Below are 20,091 nucleotides of genomic sequence, written 5' to 3'. Positions count from 1 at the left end.
TTTTATTTTGTGACAACCAAGTTTCGTTCAGAAGAATGACATCAATTGTATGACTTTCTAGAAAATTAAGCAAATTAGTCTTTTGTTTTATATTTGAAGAATATTAAGTGTTCTATGATTCCCCATCACTATCGTTGTCTGATAAACAAGAAAGTATATTTCTGATTTCATTTTGAGTGACTTTTTGGAATTCAACTGAGACTAGTTTGGGGTCAATTTGTTTAATTATTCTTTCTAAAGCAAATGGAATTTCTTGTAGAATTTGTAATTGTATTTTTTCTTTATATGCTATAAACTCATTACGATATGGGTTAGGAATTATAGGATGTGACACTGATTTTGCTTTAGAAGTTGAAGGAAATTGTAAGGCAGTTTTACATTGAGTCGGGGATATGGCTTTTCGTTTAAGAGGATTAGAAGTTTGTTTAGGTTTAGGAACGGATGAATTGTTTACTGTACGGTCATTTGCCGCAGTCGGGAGTTGGGGAAAGTTATTTAAGTTACTAAGCAATTCAAATTTATTGTGTCGTGATTTTGGCATAGGATGGATTTTTTGCTAAAAACTCAGCTTCTTTAAATGTAGTATTCTCAATCGCCATTATTTTTTTAATATTATATTGATGTTGATAAGCTGGGCATTGTTTCGTTAGAGTCGTATGATCGTTTGTTTTACAGTGAAGACAATATTGTGAGTTACTACAACGGGAGTTGTCTTCGTGTTCTTTGCCACAATTTTTGCATAAGCTGAAAGTAGACTTACACTGTCTGAGAGTATGACCAAATTTAAAACAATTTAAACACTATACCACAGGGTATATGTATTGTTCAACTTGAAAACTTACCAAATCTAACGTAATATATTGAGGAATAATATTTCCTTCAAATGTTAAAATTACCATTTGCCTAGGAACAAAAATAGTTTCATTATCTGAATCAATAAGTTTTTTTTTTCATACGTCTTACCTCGGTTATTTTTTGGTCGGAAATAATATTATTCATCATATAATTTTCGTCCAAAAAAGTATCAACTTGTCTAATTATTCCTTTTTTGTGATTAAAAAAATTCGGAATGTAAGCAATAAATTTGTTAGAAATAATTATGTCGTGATTGACTAAACTATTTGCACAAGTGTAAGAATTAAAAATTACTTTCACTTTATTTCTACCGACGAGTTTAATATCGACAACATCTTTCTTAAAAAAGTTATTAATGAATAAATAATGACCTACTCGGACTGGTGATAAACGTTTAATATTTGGGTCGATGGACTCGACAAAAACAAAAAACGGGCCTTTATCAGAGGATTTATACCTATTATTTAAATCGAAACGGGCACTTACTGCCTCCATATTTTCACCTTTATCAGGGGGTGGCTTTTCGCCACCCGAAGAATCATCCATTTTTAAATATAAAGAACAATCCTACCTTGTTTTATTATTCCTTACTATTTAAAAAACTAAACTTTAACTGCTTAGAAATTGAAAACTAATTAGCACTTAATTGATGTGGACACTATCGATGCCAGCACACAACTGGAATCACACCCTTGTTTTCATTTTACATTTTTCTATCCTTCATTCCAAATCGTTCACATACTTCCATTTATACTCACTCCCAACTAATAATCACACAATAATCATTCCACCTGGTCCGCACCTAGTGTACAACTCAGACTTTTTTCAATACATGGATCTACCATGCAAAAGAAGCGAATCCACAAGAGAATGACCAGACTAATGACTGCATCATCCAAATACTTCAGTTAATCAATAATGCTGCTCAATGCCAAAGTGTTCCTGTCACTGTCACTATAACGATTATTCAAAAAGTATTAGATGCACACCACGATACACAGACTAAAGATGCACACTACATTGCTGTTTTTCAAAGGCTACCAAAGTACAGTCTGTCCGAAAGCCTTCTTTCAGTGCGTGACTAATTTTGACGTCATATAGGATTTTAAGAATGTCAAGAATTTTTGCATGACATTTTAGTTAAATCTGACAGTTGCAGGATCGTAATCGGCTAAATGTGAAAAGGTTATTTTTTTTTTTTAATATGGATTGTATATAAATTTTTATCACGCATTATATTGAAAAGGCAGTTTGTCATAATTTGTATTGTATACATTCTAAGGAAAGTGCTTAATTTAATTAGCTAAGATTTATTTATGGATTTATTATTATTTATTACAAACACTATGGAATTGGAATGTTTGTTTATTTAAAATAACGCTTCCTCCCAGAATATTTTAAGAATTGACTGCGAGATAAAAAATTTTACTGGCAATTGCAAGGCATCAAGGCAAACATTCCTGTGATAAAATAGAATCGACTGAAATCAGTCATATTCGGATAAGTAATTTTTCGATAAGTTTCTGTGGCAGTCAATAATTTAATTTTGTGAAGATTTATCATTAAATAGTGGAAATAGTTTAAATAGTGAAGCAGTTGATTTTTGAGTTATTCTACCAGATTGGGTGTGCAAATGAAAGGGTGTTATAAAGTTTAGTTAAAAAAACAATGTAAATTGTTTATATAGTGAAGCAGTTGATTTTTGAGTTAATCTATCAGTTCCGGTATGCAGATGAAATATTGTTAATGGAGTTTAGTTAAAAAACAAGATACCGAATCTAAGTTTATCTTTTTTTTATGAATAACAAAAATGAATATTATATTTCAAACAATCCACAATCCGATTCAGAATCTAATTCATTAAAATAAATATGGGATATGTGGCTGGCATCAATTATATCTTACTTTTCAAGAAAACGTCGTGGTTCTAAAAAGAACCATTTTAATACATATAAATATTCATAACCTTAATAGTTTAAGATATTTCCTTAATATCACTCCTGAATTCACAACATGATTCAGTATCTCATTTTCTGGCATCAATTTTTTTGCCTGTCTTCCAGTATTCATGATATCTCCTGCATGTCTAATACATACCTTCCATTTTTTTGGTGTAACTTTAAATTTAACCACAATTATAACCCAATTATTATCTACGAATTTTAGTACGCTTGAATTACCTATTTTAATGTTTCTTTCCAAATACTTAATACAGTATTTTCATTTACAGTACCTGCAGAACTTATTTTTGCATCATAATATCTTTTAGAATCTGACGAAACATTCTCAATTGGGTTAAACTGGCAATAATATAAAGGCAATCTCAATATTCTATGGCCATGTTGAAATGCCAGTTCATCTAATTTGTGGAATAAAACAAATATAATCTCATTTATTAAATATCTCTTAATACATACTTGAAAACTTTATCTGGTAAATATTTTTTTACAATCTCCAATAATTCAAGTTTCATCATGGTTGTTGAAACACGTATATATCTCCCTTTTAACGATTCTACTAAAAAATGTTTAGTCCAACTTGCATTTGGTATTTTTTCCACTATACTGGAGTGGTAAGGTGCATTGTCCATAATTATTAATGACGGTTCTTCTAAATTTGGTAAAAGTTGATATTCAACTTTCAAAATTTCAAAATTTTCTGCATTCCTCAAATCATGATAATCTCCAGGTTTTTTCCAATTTTGAAAATTAGACTGTAATTATCAATGAATCCATTTTTACAATCCGCATGGAGTACAATATATCGTACACCTTCTCCGGTCCTCTTTCTAACAGCATTAATGCTGCCATCTTGCCAACTCTTGCGGAATCCTCCCTTACTATATATCCAGGTCTCATCCAAGAAAACTGGTTGTAACGGGTGTAAATCATGTTGATTTTTTTTTGTATTTTTTTAAAAATTGTAGTCTTTTACATGTCACATGTAATTGTTCCATTAGATATTTTCGATTTGATATATTGCAGTTTAACCATCTGAATTTCATATCTTTTAAAATCCTACTCAGTGAACTAGTATAAATGATATTTTCATGTATTCCTTCAGTTTTTCAGGCCTAAAATGAACAAGAAAAAATGTAAAGACGCTAGTGATATTTCAGTAGGTTAGGGCAAACTATATTTTGATACAAACCTTCACTAAACATTCTAATTCTAATAACATGTTCATATTTATTGGTTAATGAAAATCCTAAATTATCACATACTGAAGTACTCATTGCGACAGAATAGCTAGAATCGGTTTGAATGCCTTCATTTGCTAATTGTCATACTTGGTAACGAAACTCCTAACACCTCGGAAACACGCTTTAATATTAGTCTTTGTTCTTTCTCGGTATATCTCGGCATATTTAAAATATTTTTATGATTATAAAAACAAAATTAAATTTTCACTGTAAAATGTCTGAAAATACCAACCTGGAATGACAATAATTATTTTATCAGTTGACATTGTGAAAGTTGTCACGATCGAGACCATCTGCGTCAAATTATATTTATGCGTATCATTGATTGGATATCTATTTAGCTTATTCTAAACTCCAACCAATTATACATCAGTAAGTATAATTTGCTTTAATATGCAAATACCCGTGAACGATACATAATTTTATAAGTTCTATGTTTTTTTCTGTCACTTCTAGCTTATTGCGTGAGACGGAATTCGATCAATTATGACGCACTGAAAGAAGGGTATGGGACAAACTATATCTACTCATTTCAATACCACGGAAAAAGAAGTACTCGAAGGGACCTATCTAATTGAGTTACCAGCAGGATGTGAACTACGAACCAATAATGAAGTTTACATTAATTCCAAATTAACAACTAAAGAAGAACCACTAACATTACCAAAAGTCAAGACTACCACTATTCCAAAGAAACACCTGATAGTCAAACCACTAAAATTGGACAGAATTCCTTTAGACGAACTACACATAAAGTTAACACAGGAAGAAGAAAGGTTCCAGTTCATCCTCCCAACACAAATGGACCACAGCTACATATGGACACCCGCGATATATATATATATATATATATATATATATATATATATATATATATATATATATATATATATATAATATATATATATATATATATATATATATATATATGTATATATAATATATATATATATATATATATATATAATATATATATATATATATATATATATGTATATATAATATATATATATATATGTATATATATATATATATATATATATATATATATATATATATAAATATATTGTTATGATATGTAAAATCGAGAAAAATATTGGTTTGTTTAAAAATATTTCAAAATTCAAAAAACATTAAAATAATTCAGATAAGTAGGATAATATCCAACAAACATTTCGGAGAAGGAAAGTTATTAAATCCTTGGATTTCCTGTACTAAACAAAGTGTAAGCTTTGCATTTTATTTCTTTGTTATACTTGAGTGACCCGCATAATTTTAAGTGAAAACAAAAAGACAATTGAACGGGGTTTTCCAAAATACATTAATGCAGTGATTAGAGACAAATAGAAGAGATTTTAGAAAGTGGTTTTTGTTAGTTTTAAGAATTATAGAAAATATTATTTGTAAATAAGTTTTAGGAAATTTTATAATTATAGGTAAAAATTTGTTTGTTGTCGAAATGAAAAAATGGGGGAATTGTGACGAGTTTTGATTGGCGGAGATTGAAAAAGGTTGGATAAGTATGTAGGAAAAAGTTTAGCGAGATTGAGGAGAGAGAAAAGATAGGATCAGTTGGTTTCCAAGTCTGTAAGAGGAACGGGGATTGTTCTCTGGCGGTTCCTGAAATGTAGCAAGCAGTAGTGTTGAATGTTAGTGAGTTTTTGTGGAGTTAGTGTATCTGACAGCAGCTGAAGCAGCAAAATATTGTAAGTCATATTTCTCTACTTATATTCCAAGAGTCACTGTTCAGGCCAACGAGAGATTCAGTTTATCGTAAAGAGAAGATATTCCAAGAGTCATTTTTCACTCGGGCCAACGAGAGATTCAGTTTATCGAGAGGAGAAAGGCTATCATAATTTGAATGATTTGTGCTTTTGAAGGAGATCATTAAGGACGATATACTTGCAACAATCTGTGTAAGATTGCTGATTACATAGGGAGCGGTTGAGAGGAGATAATACAGTCTACAAGGAACAAGGATTTGGACCACTCATCATCAGAGAGAGATATTTTTGTTTTCTGCATTTTTTCTTTTATTGATAACACAATTTCTACACGTAATTTAGAAAGGATATAAATATTTTGATTAGAAGAGTTAGAATAGTTTGGGATTTTGAGATTTCAATTAATATTGTTTGTACCATAAATTTTGATTGTTCACGTACGGAGAACAAAATTTTGAGAATCCTTATATGAGGTTTGTTTATTGAAAGCGTTTGAGTGTGAATTATTTCATTATTTTTATTTCAATATATAGTGTTAGACCATATGTGTTTTTTATTATTCCGGTATTCTCTGGACCTTACCTTTCACATGTAATAGCATAGATATTGAAGCACGAATTTAACCCTGAGATAAAAGAATTAATAATTGTGATAAAGTCATAATCATATCATTTAAATAATTTTAATTAATCAAAAAAATTAATTAGCTAATTATTGCTTGGCGCACCAAGACTTAAAATATCACAATAATATGTATATAATATATATATATATATATATATATATATATAATAATATATATATATATATATAATATATATATATATATAATATATATATATATATATATATATATATATATATATATATATATATATCCTGTTTGGTTTTCTTAAGCTACGCAAACTGAAAAAAGAAAAACATGAGCAGAATCCAACCACAGCACAGCAGAAGACATCCCTGACCAAATACACAGAGTAGTGTTCATCCCTCACAAAACTTTCTCAGGGATGAAGAAATTACGATACATTAACCCCGATTGCCAGCGGTATTGCAGTTCAATAGTCTAGCCGATCAGGCCTTTTTAAAAAGTACCTTCGGGAGTGACAACCCTTAAGTTGTGCGAACTTCTGTTTCGTCATTCTCTTATAGTACTTGTCTTACTTTTTATCGCAGTGTATTTTCTCCTATTATATATTAAAAATTAATACAAAATATTATATAGTCAAGATGTTCACATTCCAGAGGTAGAAATCCCACAACACAAAATCAAGAATCAGAGGAACTTCCTGATACAACCGAAGAGAAAATTAAATTAGTGGTAAACGGTATGAAGAACAACTAAATACCTGAAAAAGATGGCATTGTAAATGAAATAATAAAACTAGGAGGCAAATGCGTCATAAAAGCTTTAAAAATTCTTTATAATGCCTGCCTCTTTGAAAGAATTACACCAGAAAAATGGAATAGTGCCAAAATGATAATATTGCATAAAAAAGGAGATATAACAGAAATTAGAAACTACAGAACTATCAGCTTGTCGTCTAATTTATATATGTTCTCTATATAAGAATAATTACTTACATACTGGATCCTAAGGTAGATTTTTACCAACCACTACAGAAAGCCGGATTTAGGAGAGGCTTTGGAACTGATTACCAGCTACAAGTAATAAAATCTTTGATAGAGAAAGTTATAGAATACAACAAGCCATTGATATTAATATTTTCAGACTTTAAGAAAAAGTTTGACAACCCAGCAAAGTTACATGTTAAGAGCTTTTACAGAGTTCAGTATTGATCAAGGTATAGATAGAACTTATAGAATACAACAAGCCAATGATTTTAATATTTTTAGACTTTAAGAGAAAGTTTAACTTAACCCAGAATAGCTACATTTTAAGAGCTTTTACAGCGTGCAGTATTGATTAAGGTACAGATAGGTACACAACTCTTCTTTGGATTATATATATAATAGCGCAACAGTTGAAGTCAGAATGTACTGTGGCGATACAAACCCATTTTCCTTGGAGAAAGATATTAGGGAAGGAGACACCATCTGTCCTAAACTATTCATCGCTTTATTACAGGGTGCTATAAAAAATAATAATAAGGGAAATATTAGTATAACAACTTGTGGTTTGTAGACGACATAGTTCTTATTCCAGACCGGGTAGATCGTGTCTGCCATACAAGACCTTTGGAGGTTTTGTACACGATTTGTCCCTAAAATTGACTTTTCCAAAACACAATACATGGTCTACCTTGTACTGGTCAAAAACAAAACTGACCGCGCTTGTTCCTGTTTCCTAAACTAAATATTCCCAGTGATATTGGTGTCTCATCTGCCTTTCTTTTCGTTTTTTCCTTGAAAATATAACATAATATGGTAAAATATGCTTGTGTATTGTTTACGGCTAAAGTAACGCCATCGTACTTCTATTTCATAGTCGTCATGGCCACTTGTTGGGGCATATACTTGTAATATTTTAAAACTATATCTGCTACTTAGTTTTAAGGTTAAAGAAGCTACTGTAGAGAAACTTTTTACTGATATAATGCTGTTCTCATATTTTCTGTCTATCAACAAGCTAACGTGTCCCAGTGTTTTAGTTTCACTACCGACCTGATAAAACAAGTGACCCGATTTCATTTTTGTCTGACTTTCCCCTCGTTGTTTTATGTTGCTTACACCTATCACCATTTAATTTTAGACATTTCTGCTTTCATCTCTGATTTTTTCTTCACTTAATGTAGCAACAACGTTGAGTTTTAAGGATTTTCTAAGTTTGGTGTGTTTATTTGTCAGAATCCTGTCCACTCACCCCCCCTCCCCCCCAGAATCCGTCGGACAGAATAAGTTTAGTGCGATATTATTTATACATTTCGAGATAATGACCTCCTTTAATTTTTTTTTCAGCCGCGCTTGCCACGCTGTATTGGCCAATTTATGTCATAAGGATGTAGGTGTGGAGTCAGTCAAGAACCTGACTTCCTCACGATAGGAAGGAGAGACGTCAGCGGAAAGCATAAAGCAGGGTCACCAACTTGTAGCAGCCTACCCTCTACCGGGATCGTAGAGGTATGCTACCTACTACGTACTATGTAAACTATGTAACTATGTACCTTAGTGTAGATATTACAAAAAATATAGTAAAATATTCAATAATAAAAATTCGAAAGAAAGTTTTTCATTAAAATAAATTATGATTTTTATTTACATACTAGCACTGTGTCTTTTTACCTTACAGTCTATCCAAGATTTTGTTTGACGTGACGTCCAATGTCCCATGTCCATTTTTCGACAATTTGTTATAACCATTCTGATTTCTTAAGAAAATTATGTCTTATATTTACGCAGAGATCGTCATATATTATATAAAATGTATGTTGGTAAGAATGATTAATTACTTACACTAATGACATCTTAAAACTGTATTTATGTTAGTCTATCAGTTTACTGACTTCATTACAATATTGGAGGCTTACAATAACAATATCGTTATACTATTGTAATATGTATATCTACAATTAACTATTTATATATGTAATAAAAGTAACCAACGTGCCAGTTTAAGTTCACGTAAGGTGAAATAATGTTATACTAATATTAAACATTTATACTCATATACAAAATTATTAAATATATTACATAAAAATCCTCAATTATTTATGCTATGTTATATTATAAACCTACTGCGTTTTAATGCTTAGGGATTAAAACTCTACTCTCGCCGTATTTGTCTATCAACCGTCTCAAAGCAAACCAGGCATCCGTTGCCCGCCTTCCTGGCATAAATACACAACTGTTTTTCTCCTGTCGATGTCTCTCTCCTTAACCTTTGCTCTACGGTTCTCTCCCAAATTTTCATTGTGTGCAACATTAACTTTATGCCGTTATATCACACTCCCTCTTCATGCATTTAGCATCCTTTCTTCCTTATATATCCTACTGATTATTTGCCATAAAACATCAACCTCTTCCTCTCCTAGAGCCTTCCAAACCCAAATGTATTCTATCAGGTCCTATTGCCATTTTTCATCATATTTACTACGTTGACAACCTATTCTCTCGCTATTTCCAGTATTACATTCTTATTTGTGATCCCGTATCCTCTGTCTCTCCTCTTCTTCGTTTAGCTACTTTTTAAGTTACTCATATCATGGTTGTGGTATTTCAACATCGGTTTAAGAGTCTTCCATCCGCACTCTTAATTTACCACAAGTAAGTCAAGTCCTTTAATGACTTGTTGCAATTAGAATAATGGTATACCTATAATTAAGTTTAATTAAATCGATATTTCATGTCAGTCATGTCAGCTTTCCGTTACCCAACAAACATTGTGCTACTATCATTTTTACCATTTTACCGCTAATTACGGATATATTACACACTTTTTGTAGATTTCAATACATAGGTATGTCTACGATTTATATTTTATTTATTTCATATCTTACCTGTACATGTTGTTAAATCAGTAATACCATCTTTAGTACATCCGGTTTGATTCCCGTCAAAAGTTTTTGTTTTATTAAGGCAGAAGCAAAGGTTTTCTTTTTTTGTGCTGCTAAAGGTATCGTTTTTTGCTACAAATTTCAATCCTTTTAGGCCTTTTACAACTTCATCTGAGTCATAGGTTAGGGCTACAGATCTACAAAATATATTATATAGTTCTCTAAAGTGTTCCCCTCAATATATTTCCAGAATTAGAAAACTTAATATGGGGCAACTGAAATAAGATACATATTTATTGTATTTATGACATTTCCTTAACGCAATTATAAAAATTAGAGATGGACTGTATACAAGAATTTTACATGGGTCGTATGTTAAGTAATAACTTGTTTAAAAAATTTTTAAATCGCTGTCCAAAACACTCAATTATAAGTTTCAGTCTAAAAACTTCACAATGTTCATTTTAACGTTTCATGTTTATTACCGTTAGTTAAACAATTACTCCGTTGTTCAGTTGAAGTTTTTAAAGCTTTGGACACTAACTGAGTTTTATTTAGGTAAGTGACACCAGATAAAAATTTTAATAGTTTGGCCTCTTTTAATTGAAACGCGAGTTAGATCTGATTGATGTAAACCTTTTCAATAGTCTACGCGACGTTATACATTTCACATGTTATAATATTACATGCTGCATGAACCTATTCACGATATTGAAACGTAATAAAAACTAAGAATATGTACCTTAATTCACTAATCCATTGGGTTTTGTGGTGTAAAATGTGTTATGGTTAAGTGTTTACGTAAACTCCGCCTGTGGTGCCTGTGGATTAAAGATGCCCTGGGATCAGCTCCGAAATTATTAAATACACATTGCAGCAACACAAGAGATGCGATAGACAGGATCTAACATAATGTAGAAATAACCGACACGAAATATTTCCTTATATCAAAAGCATCGAAACAGACCAAAAATCACATTATTATTAATGCTCAAAATGACATTAAATGCTCAAGTTAAAAATGAGCGGGTATGCATAATTTCCATAAAAAAAGTTTAATCTATATCTAATATACAGGGTTAGTCATGAGGAATTGTACATTCTCCTACCTCGTATGGAGGTCCTTATGGAACATAAAAAATGGCCATTAAAAAGCGTCTGCTCCCATAGTTTAATAATATCCAGGGAAAGTTTTGAATTTTGACTCAAAGTTCTATCCGTCATAACTTTTGAATGTTAAGTTAGAGGTGTCTCATATTTTGGTAAAACGTTAAAGTACTACCACCTAATCAACTGATTTATTGAAGCTATTTAAAATTAGTTATTTAGAATATTGTGTAACATTTTTTAAATCAAAATCTGAACAATCATTAGCACGTTTACAAGAATACTATATGCGATGTAGCTGCCCAAGGTATGTAGTTTATGATAAGGCATGATCTAATTTCTCAGTTGCTGTTCTTGTCAACATTATGAAAATAGATGAATAAGACGCGGGACATGATACATGATCACCTAGACCACCTGATTTAATTTTTCTTTAAAGAAAGAAATGGTTTATTTTAAATTTTAATTTTTTATTTTTCATTAACGCAAAAATAAAACTGACTATTACTGAATACGGCCGGTTTGCTCTCGACCGTTTTGCGCCCTTACCTGAAATCGACTGGTTTGCGCTTTGCAATTTTCATAGTAGAAATATTTAACTACTATAGTTTCCTTAATCGGACGATTTGCGCTCTCTTGCAATATAATTTTAATTTCATTCTACAATAATAGTCTGGTGAACCTGCAATTAACAAACTAACATGTCAAATAAACAGAAACATCTTTTTCCTTTAGATTTGAAAAAAAAAATGTCAAATCAAAACTAACAAAATTATTAAATTTTTCTAATACTGTCGAACAACAGAGTGTTCTTTAATCTTTAATAACTCTGTTTATAATCCTTCTACCTGGATGTTAATTTTTTAGATATAATTATGATTATAGATTAATGTATTCCAATTAGTGAAGTGCCTGGTTAAAGAAGCATAATATTGTGATCATTTTTATGATCGATTTACTTTCAATCTAGAAGGAGAGCGGCGCAAGAAAACATATTAATCTTGAAAGAATATCCAAAACTTTACAGAAATATAAAGATACAAGGGACTTAAGGTTGTGTTTAAGGACATTGGCGTATATCCAGAAGCTGCAATAAATAGACAATTTTTTAGTCCCAAGAATTTTTTGAATTTTACTATATAAAAAGTTTGAAAAAAAAAACGAAAAAAAAACAAAAAAAATTAAAAAAAAACATCTAAACACGCCAATGTTTATATTATGTATAAACTGTGACAGTCCTAAGCCTGAATGAAAGTGTGAAGGGAAGATGGTTTATTTTTATTTTTTTATAGTTTTATGATTTTTTAAAACTCATTTTACTAGCCTAACCGTTACCTGATCGTTATGGTAGAATAAAATTAAACGTCGATTACAAGAGAGCGCAAAACGGTCGATATAAGAAAATAATTAGCTATACATCTCCATTAAGAAAGTGTTAGATTTCAGGTAAGGGCGCAAAACGGTCGAGCGCATATCGGCCGACGCCACTATTACTGCAGCCTTTTATTTTAAGCACAAGTAAAAAAAACTGAGAATTCAATAAAAAGACGTTTGACGATATTATTCAAAACAACTTTATATACCTTTTAAAATTCCGGAAATAGGCTAAAAGGGTTTTATTATTTAAAATGTGTATCACGAGCTGTGGTAATACTAATACGTTAAATAAAATAATATTAGTTCAAAAAATTTAAATTTTTCCAAGAAGAGCTTCATTTTTTAAATATGTACTTTATTTTGTCAAACTTTTAGTTTATAGTCAAAGTTTATTTCTTAATTAATAGTTAAGTAATCGTTTGAAGGTAAATATGTCATTTTAATTGCCCATTTATCTTGTAATCTCGTTTATCATTTGTAAAATTTTTGTCAGAGTTAAAATCTTATATAATCTGATAAACAAACTATTGTGCGAGGGTGAGTCTTAAAATTAATGCAAGGAAAACAAAAACAATTATAATTATGAAGAAGAATATTCCATACATAAACATATTAGTAAATGACAAAATAATTTAACAAGTTGGAAAGTATAAATATCCAGGATGCTGGTTGGCTCAGAACAAGAAGTAAAATGTAGAATAGAACATGCCAGAAACATATATCTAAAAATAAAACAATTTTCACTAACCGATATTTTAAACTAACTTTACGATATCTCATTATAAAATTCTATATGCACAATATCCTACTAGATAGCATGGAAGCCTGGGCACCGTTACGACGCCTGGAAAACTTTGAAATGTAGATATTCCGCCGCATTTTATCAAGTGACCATATTAGAAATAAAACTGTTTTTGGACTTATAAATATTGATCGTGAACTTGTAGAACTTATTAAAAAACGGAAAATATCTTATCTTGGACATATATTCAGACATAGGAGATATAACTTCCTTCGACTAATAATGAAATCCACAAGGAAACTAAGTTCCTGTTGCTGGCTGTATACCATGTATGACAAAAAACTTATTTAAAAATTCCTTTATAAAAGGTATATATTAAAAAACCCTATGGGGTACATCACAGAACGTTTTCGTAATTAATAATGGAAGGAAAAATAAAAGGAAAGCGTTGTCCTTGCAGGCGACAAATGGCCTAGCTGCGTAACATGGACAGGACTGGACTTCCAATCCCTAATGAGAAAAACACAGGATACAGACTAATTTGCAGAAGTCATCGTCAACCTCCATAAAGACGGCACCTAAAGAAGTACTGTACAGGTCACTTCTTTTCTATGAACACAACGAACAAATTTTTAAAAACGGATATTTTTCTAGTTTGAATAAACTAGTTGACTAGGTAGTAGTAGCATAACGTTTAACCAAAATATGAGACATAATATGTAGATATTATTTAACTTACCATTCAAAGGTGATAACGAATAGAAATTTCAGTTAAATCACAACTCGACCTGAATATTAGTAAAAATGGGAGCAGAAACTTTATAATGGTCGTTTCATATTTCCTATAGGGGCCTCCATACAAGGTAGGAATATATTATACGTAGATATACGTAATATGTAGATATTATTTAACTTACCATTCAAAGGTGATAACGAATAGAAATTTCAGTTAAATCACAACTCGACCTGAATATTAGTAAAAATGGGAGCAGAAACTTTATAATGGTCGTTTCATATTTCCTATAGGGGCCTCCATACAAGGTAGGAATATATTATACTGTTCCTCATGACTCACCGTATTAAACTCAGTTTTAGTATCCCGTGCTCCCAGACACCACTACACTGATCAGTAACCATTGCATTACCTCTACTGTGAACAGAGGACGATTCATTTTTACCGTCGATGGTAACGTGGTTTAGGTGAAGGTTGGCGTGGGTGTTAGCATGAGGATTGGTGCGGGGGTTAGCACGGAGATTTCTGACAATAAGATTTTGATTGGCTGGTTTAGCGGACGATATTTTCTTTATGAGAGGTCTCCATGTCGAAGGCAAGCGTATGCCATCATCTCTTTTAATAAACAATTCGGCCTTTTTTTAATATTCATGGCTTCTCGGATAATTCTTGGTTTATAGTAGCGGATGGGGGCTATGGTTTTGGAGTTTTTAAAATCTCCATCTCCACTCCGTGTTGTCCATTTGGAATGTTGTCTTTGATTGGTGGGACAAGAGATGAAAGTTTTTGTTGGGGATTAAATATGGTTTTCATTCCTCTTGATTTAAGAAGTTTGTTGATTTTGTCAGTAACACCTTTGATATAAGAAAAAAAAGTTTTTATATAGTAAGAGGCTAAGTTTTTGGGTTAAGAGAGGGGGAGATTGATGTCTGTGTATGCTCCTCTTGATGTGTTTTTTGCAGTAACCGTTTTGGATGACTGCTTGTTTTAAACTAGAGAGCTCAGCGAGTCTACTTGCATCATCGCAAAAGCATATTGATCTGGATATAAGAACATTACTGACTGAATTAATTTGTGGGTGGATAATGAGAGTTGGCATGCAAGTACACTTGGTATGTTTGAGTTTTCGATAAAAAGAGTTATGAAAACTTTGGGATTGTTTCTTCGTTATGATGACGTTGAGAAACGGTAGGGATGAATCAGTTTCCATCTCCATCGTGAACTGGATACTAGGATGTATACCATTCAGATGGATTTGAAAAGAACAAAGGCGTGGGTGGGGCGTGGCATGGAACCGAGGCACGAATATATCGTCAATATGTTATAGCCACCATGTGGGTTTGAGCATTGATGTGGATAGTGCTTAAGTCTCGAAGTCTTTCATAAAGATATTGACCATTACTGGAGATAGGGCACGATTTATTTGTCTGTAGCATTGATTTGGAAAGATGAAATAAGTGTTGGACATACAATATTTTATGAGAGATAAATGGTCTTGCTGGATACTGTGTTTAGTTTTTGGAATATTTATAGTTTCGTCTCAAGGAATGTCGAGTTTTCGATAAACAGAGTGATGAATACCTTGCAATAAGTTTTTTATTATGATAACGTCAAGAAACGGTATGGGTGAGTCCCTATCTCTATCCTATCTCACCTTCAAACATTCTCGTAAGTTTTAATATTTTTTCACTCTTTACAAATATGACTATAGCCTAAAAGTTGGCACGATGGAGGTGGAAACTGATTCATCCCTACCGTTTCTATAAATAACGATATTAATATAAAGAAAAAAAAAATCCCAAGATTTTCACTACTCTATCGAATACCCATTATACCAATCGTAACTTTCATGCCAACTATTTACAAATCTTTTCATCCACCTTTACAAATTAATTCAATCAATTAAGTAGACCCGCTGAACTCTCTAGTTTAAAACAAGCCCTTATCCAAAATGGTTACCATAAAAATCACATTAGTAGGAGCATCTACAGATATTAATTCCCACTCAATCACAACGCAAAGAATCAGACCCTCATCATACGAAAGCTTTTCTTCTTTACATCAAAGGTGTCACTAACAAAATCGACAAAATTCTTAAATCAAGAGGAATAAAGACAGTTTTTCCTATCAACAAAAACTTTCATCTCTTGTCTGATCAATCCTATCCTATCAAAGACAACATTCCAAATGAACACCGAGTTTATGAAATTCCTTGTGCAGACTGCCCCCGATCTTATATAGGCCAAAGAAAACGTAAAATCCAAAATAGGGTTTATGAACATTATATTTCTGTTGAATATAACATTCCTTTACCTTCGACTTGGAGACCTCTCATAAAGAAAATATCTTCCGCTGCACCCGCCAATCAAAATCCTACTGTCAGAAATGATCGCGCCAACCCCGCGCAAATCCCCGAGTCAATTCCCGAGCCAATCCCCACCCTAACCCCCACTCCACCCAAACCACGTCACAATTAAAGGTATAATATATATATATATATATATATATATATATATATATATATATATATATATATATGTAATTATCTATTATATTATATATATATCCCGACTATGGCTCTGGCTCACGTCGGGAGGCTTGAATACTTCGAGTCCCAATAACTAATAGGGAACGTTCTATATGTAAGTAGGACAATAAGATATGTGTAAATAAGGCATAACCAAATAAAATTCTGCGAATCAACTAAGAAATATTATAGGGACAGTAGCTATATTATGAACTGCATATTTAACATAAGGGGGGAAACTCTCGGGGGAACCTGTAACCCTAGAGAGCGCGTCCCCAGGTGGCGGATAGGGGAATGCCCTCACCGGCCTAATAAAATACCAATAAAATACCACCCGCGGACCAACAGGTGGGGTAGATAGGACTCCTAAGCCGTAGAGAAGGCAACTTATCTAAGAGAAGGATACTCTGATTTAAAACCCTGGTCCTCCAAGTTGGGGGTTGAGGCATCGGCCAACTCCTCGATACTCGGAAAAAATGATCAAAGGTTAATAATTTCAGCAAAAAGCCTTGGAATTCGGAAGGATTAAACTATAAACGAAATTCGCAAAGAAAATGGATTATGAATTTGGGTGCTTGGAACATACAAGGAATAAGGACAAAATAGGAGGAGGTCTTCCGTGAACTGAGTAAAATGAAACTAGACATCTGTGTATTAACTGAAGTAAAGAAAAAAGGAAGAGGAAATGAAAAGATAAACGAATACCTGCATTTCTATAGTGGCGTAGAAAAGAGCGAACGAGCTAAAAGGGGAGTGTCTATAGCAATACATCAGAAACTGAAAAAATGTATTAAATCATGGCAAGAAATAGATGAAAGAATTATCCTCATGGAAATTAAGAAAAATGGCCATGAAATAGTGGTAATTGGAACATATGCACCGACGGATGACTCAAGGGTTGACAGCAAGGAAGAGTACTTTAACAAGATAACAACTGTTCTAGCCACAATTAATAAGAAGAAAGAAATTTGGATCTTAGGTGATCTTAATGCAAGAACTGGAAAGAGCTCCAACAGTGAAATAATAGGGAGATATGGAGAAGACATTCTGAACGACAATGGTCAAAGATTAATAGATTTTTGCGAGGCACATTCTTTGAAAATATTAAATGGTTTCTTCCCCCATAAGAATATACACAAATTTACATGGACGCAGCCTACCAGGAATTTAAAATCAATAATTGACTATTTCATTCAGCGTAAAGATTCTAAACTAAAAACGAAGGACGTGAAGGTGTTTAGAGGTCCAGAATGTGGAAGCGACCACCATATGAATATTGCAAAAGTAATGGTGACATTTAAGAGAGAACAATCAAGTCACAAAAATGATGAAGTAACAGACATAGGAACAACCATAGAAAACATAAAATATAACCTGAAAAGCTTTAAACAAGATTCGACAAAGTTCTTATATAAAATTAGAATAGCTCAGAAAATAAAAAATATAGAAACAAAGGACTTAGACCCTGAAAGTCTGTATGAGGTAATTAAAAAATATATTCATGAAGCGGCAAATGAAGCACTGGGAAAAGTTGAAAATCGGAAAAAAGCAAAACCTGAATGGTTGTCAACGGAACTAGAAGAGAAAGTTCTCAAGAAAAAACAAGCATATCACATATGGCTTCAATCCAAAGATCCTCAAGACAGAGAAATATACGCTAAATGGAATAGAGAAGTTAAAAAAGACGTGGATAAGGCGAAAAATATAAACTGGGAGGCTGTGTGATGAACTGGACAGATTTATGGGTGGAACAAAAGTGGCACAAGCTTGGAAAACATTAAAGCAGTTTAGGAAAAATGAGAAAAATGAAGACAACATTTCTCTCATAAAGTTAAATGAATGGGAAGAATATTATACGAAACTGCTGAAAGAGGATAGAATAGAGTACAGATGGGAAAAGATAAGGGAATGAATAGACAACAGAGACGAAAAACAGGAAATCCCTTTAATAACATTATCTGAATTGACGGAAACCTTAAAAGAGGTTAAAAACGGAAAAGCCGCAGGGCCTGGAGACATTCCCATAGAGCTGGTTAAATATGGGCCGACTGCACTTTTAGAATTAATAGTAGACCTTTTCAATAAATGTATGTGTGGAGGCCAGGAAATTCCTAAAGATTGGAATAAATCTTATATAAGCTCCATATATAAGAGAGGGAATAAAAGAGACTGTTCCAATTATAGAGGTATTAGTGTGACGAGCTCTGTGGGCCGGTTGTACGGCAGAATATTAAAGAAGAGGGTTGAAAGACAGATACAAGATATTGAAGAACAAAGCGGCTTTCGTACCGGGAGATCCTGCCTTGATAATATATTTATCCTACGACAAATAATTGAAAAGCGTGTCGAAAGAAGTAGAGAGACCCATTTGGTATTTATAGACCTTGAGAAAGCATATGATAGTGTCCCGTTAAAGAAAATGTTTGAGGTCCTCGAAAGGTCCGGATTGGATTCGACGTATATCCGAGCGATATATAAATTGTACGAAAATGCAGTTAGTTGTGTAAAAATTGGAACCAGAACCTCAAATGAATTTAAAGTCACTAAAGGCCTAAAGCAAGGATGCTGTTTGTCATCGACACTCTTTAAAATATACGTCCAAGAAGCATTGAGGAATTGGAGAAATAAATGTAGATTTATGGGCATCGAAGTGGGACAAGAAACTCTGTATACATTGTTGTTTGCGGATGATCAGGTGGTGGTTGCAACAGATGAGGAAGATATAAATTATATGAATCGAAAATTATTTGAGGAATATGCCAAATGGGGGCTTACTGTAAACATAAGCAAAACAGAATATTTAAAAATTGGAGGAAATACCACAGATCTGAGGCTTGAAAACGCAGTCATAAAAGGCTGCAACCAGTATAAATATCTAGGAAGCATCATATCAGCAGATGGCAGAGTTAAGATAGATGTACAAAACCGAATAACCCAAGGGAAAAAATGCATCCGAATACTGAATTCATTACTGTGGTCTAATAAAATAAAGATGCATACCAAACTTCGCGTATACAGAGCAATTGTAGAACCAATTACCACATATGGTGCCGAATGTTGGACGATGACAAAGAATGAACGAGATAAAGTAGACGTTGTGGAAATGGATTATCTTAGAAGGTCATGTCGAGAATCGAGAATGGAAAGAATCAGGAATGAGGAAATACGAAACCGTACAGGAATTAGAGATACTCTTTCAGATAGAATACAAGGAAGGCAATTACAATGGTATGGTCACGTGATGAGAATGGAGGAGGAGCGGTGGCCAAAGAAAGCCTTAATGTATGTTACGCCAGGAAGAAGGAAAATGGGAAGACCACCAAATTCCTGGAGAAGAGAAATTGTAACGATGAGTCCAAGCCATCACCGT

The 20,091-nt window shown here is 32.5% G+C and overlaps 1 protein-coding gene across 1 annotated transcript in view; it reads right to left on the bottom strand.

Moving 5' to 3' along the window:
- The window catches only part of LOC140450152 (sensory neuron membrane protein 1-like), a 436,941-nt gene that overhangs the window by 149,585 nt on the left and 267,265 nt on the right, over positions 1-20,091 (bottom strand). The window contains exon 6 of the mRNA XM_072543598.1: positions 10,239-10,432. Within this exon, the coding sequence (XP_072399699.1) occupies positions 10,239-10,432 (194 nt within the window). The remainder of the gene's footprint in view (positions 1-10,238; positions 10,433-20,091) is intronic.

The sequence above is a fragment of the Diabrotica undecimpunctata genome, chromosome 9 (assembly GCF_040954645.1).
Source record: "Diabrotica undecimpunctata isolate CICGRU chromosome 9, icDiaUnde3, whole genome shotgun sequence".
NCBI lineage: Eukaryota > Metazoa > Arthropoda > Insecta > Coleoptera > Chrysomelidae > Diabrotica > Diabrotica undecimpunctata.
The sequence above is the reverse complement of the archived record's forward strand: the minus strand, read 5'-3'. Positions and strand labels throughout refer to the sequence as shown.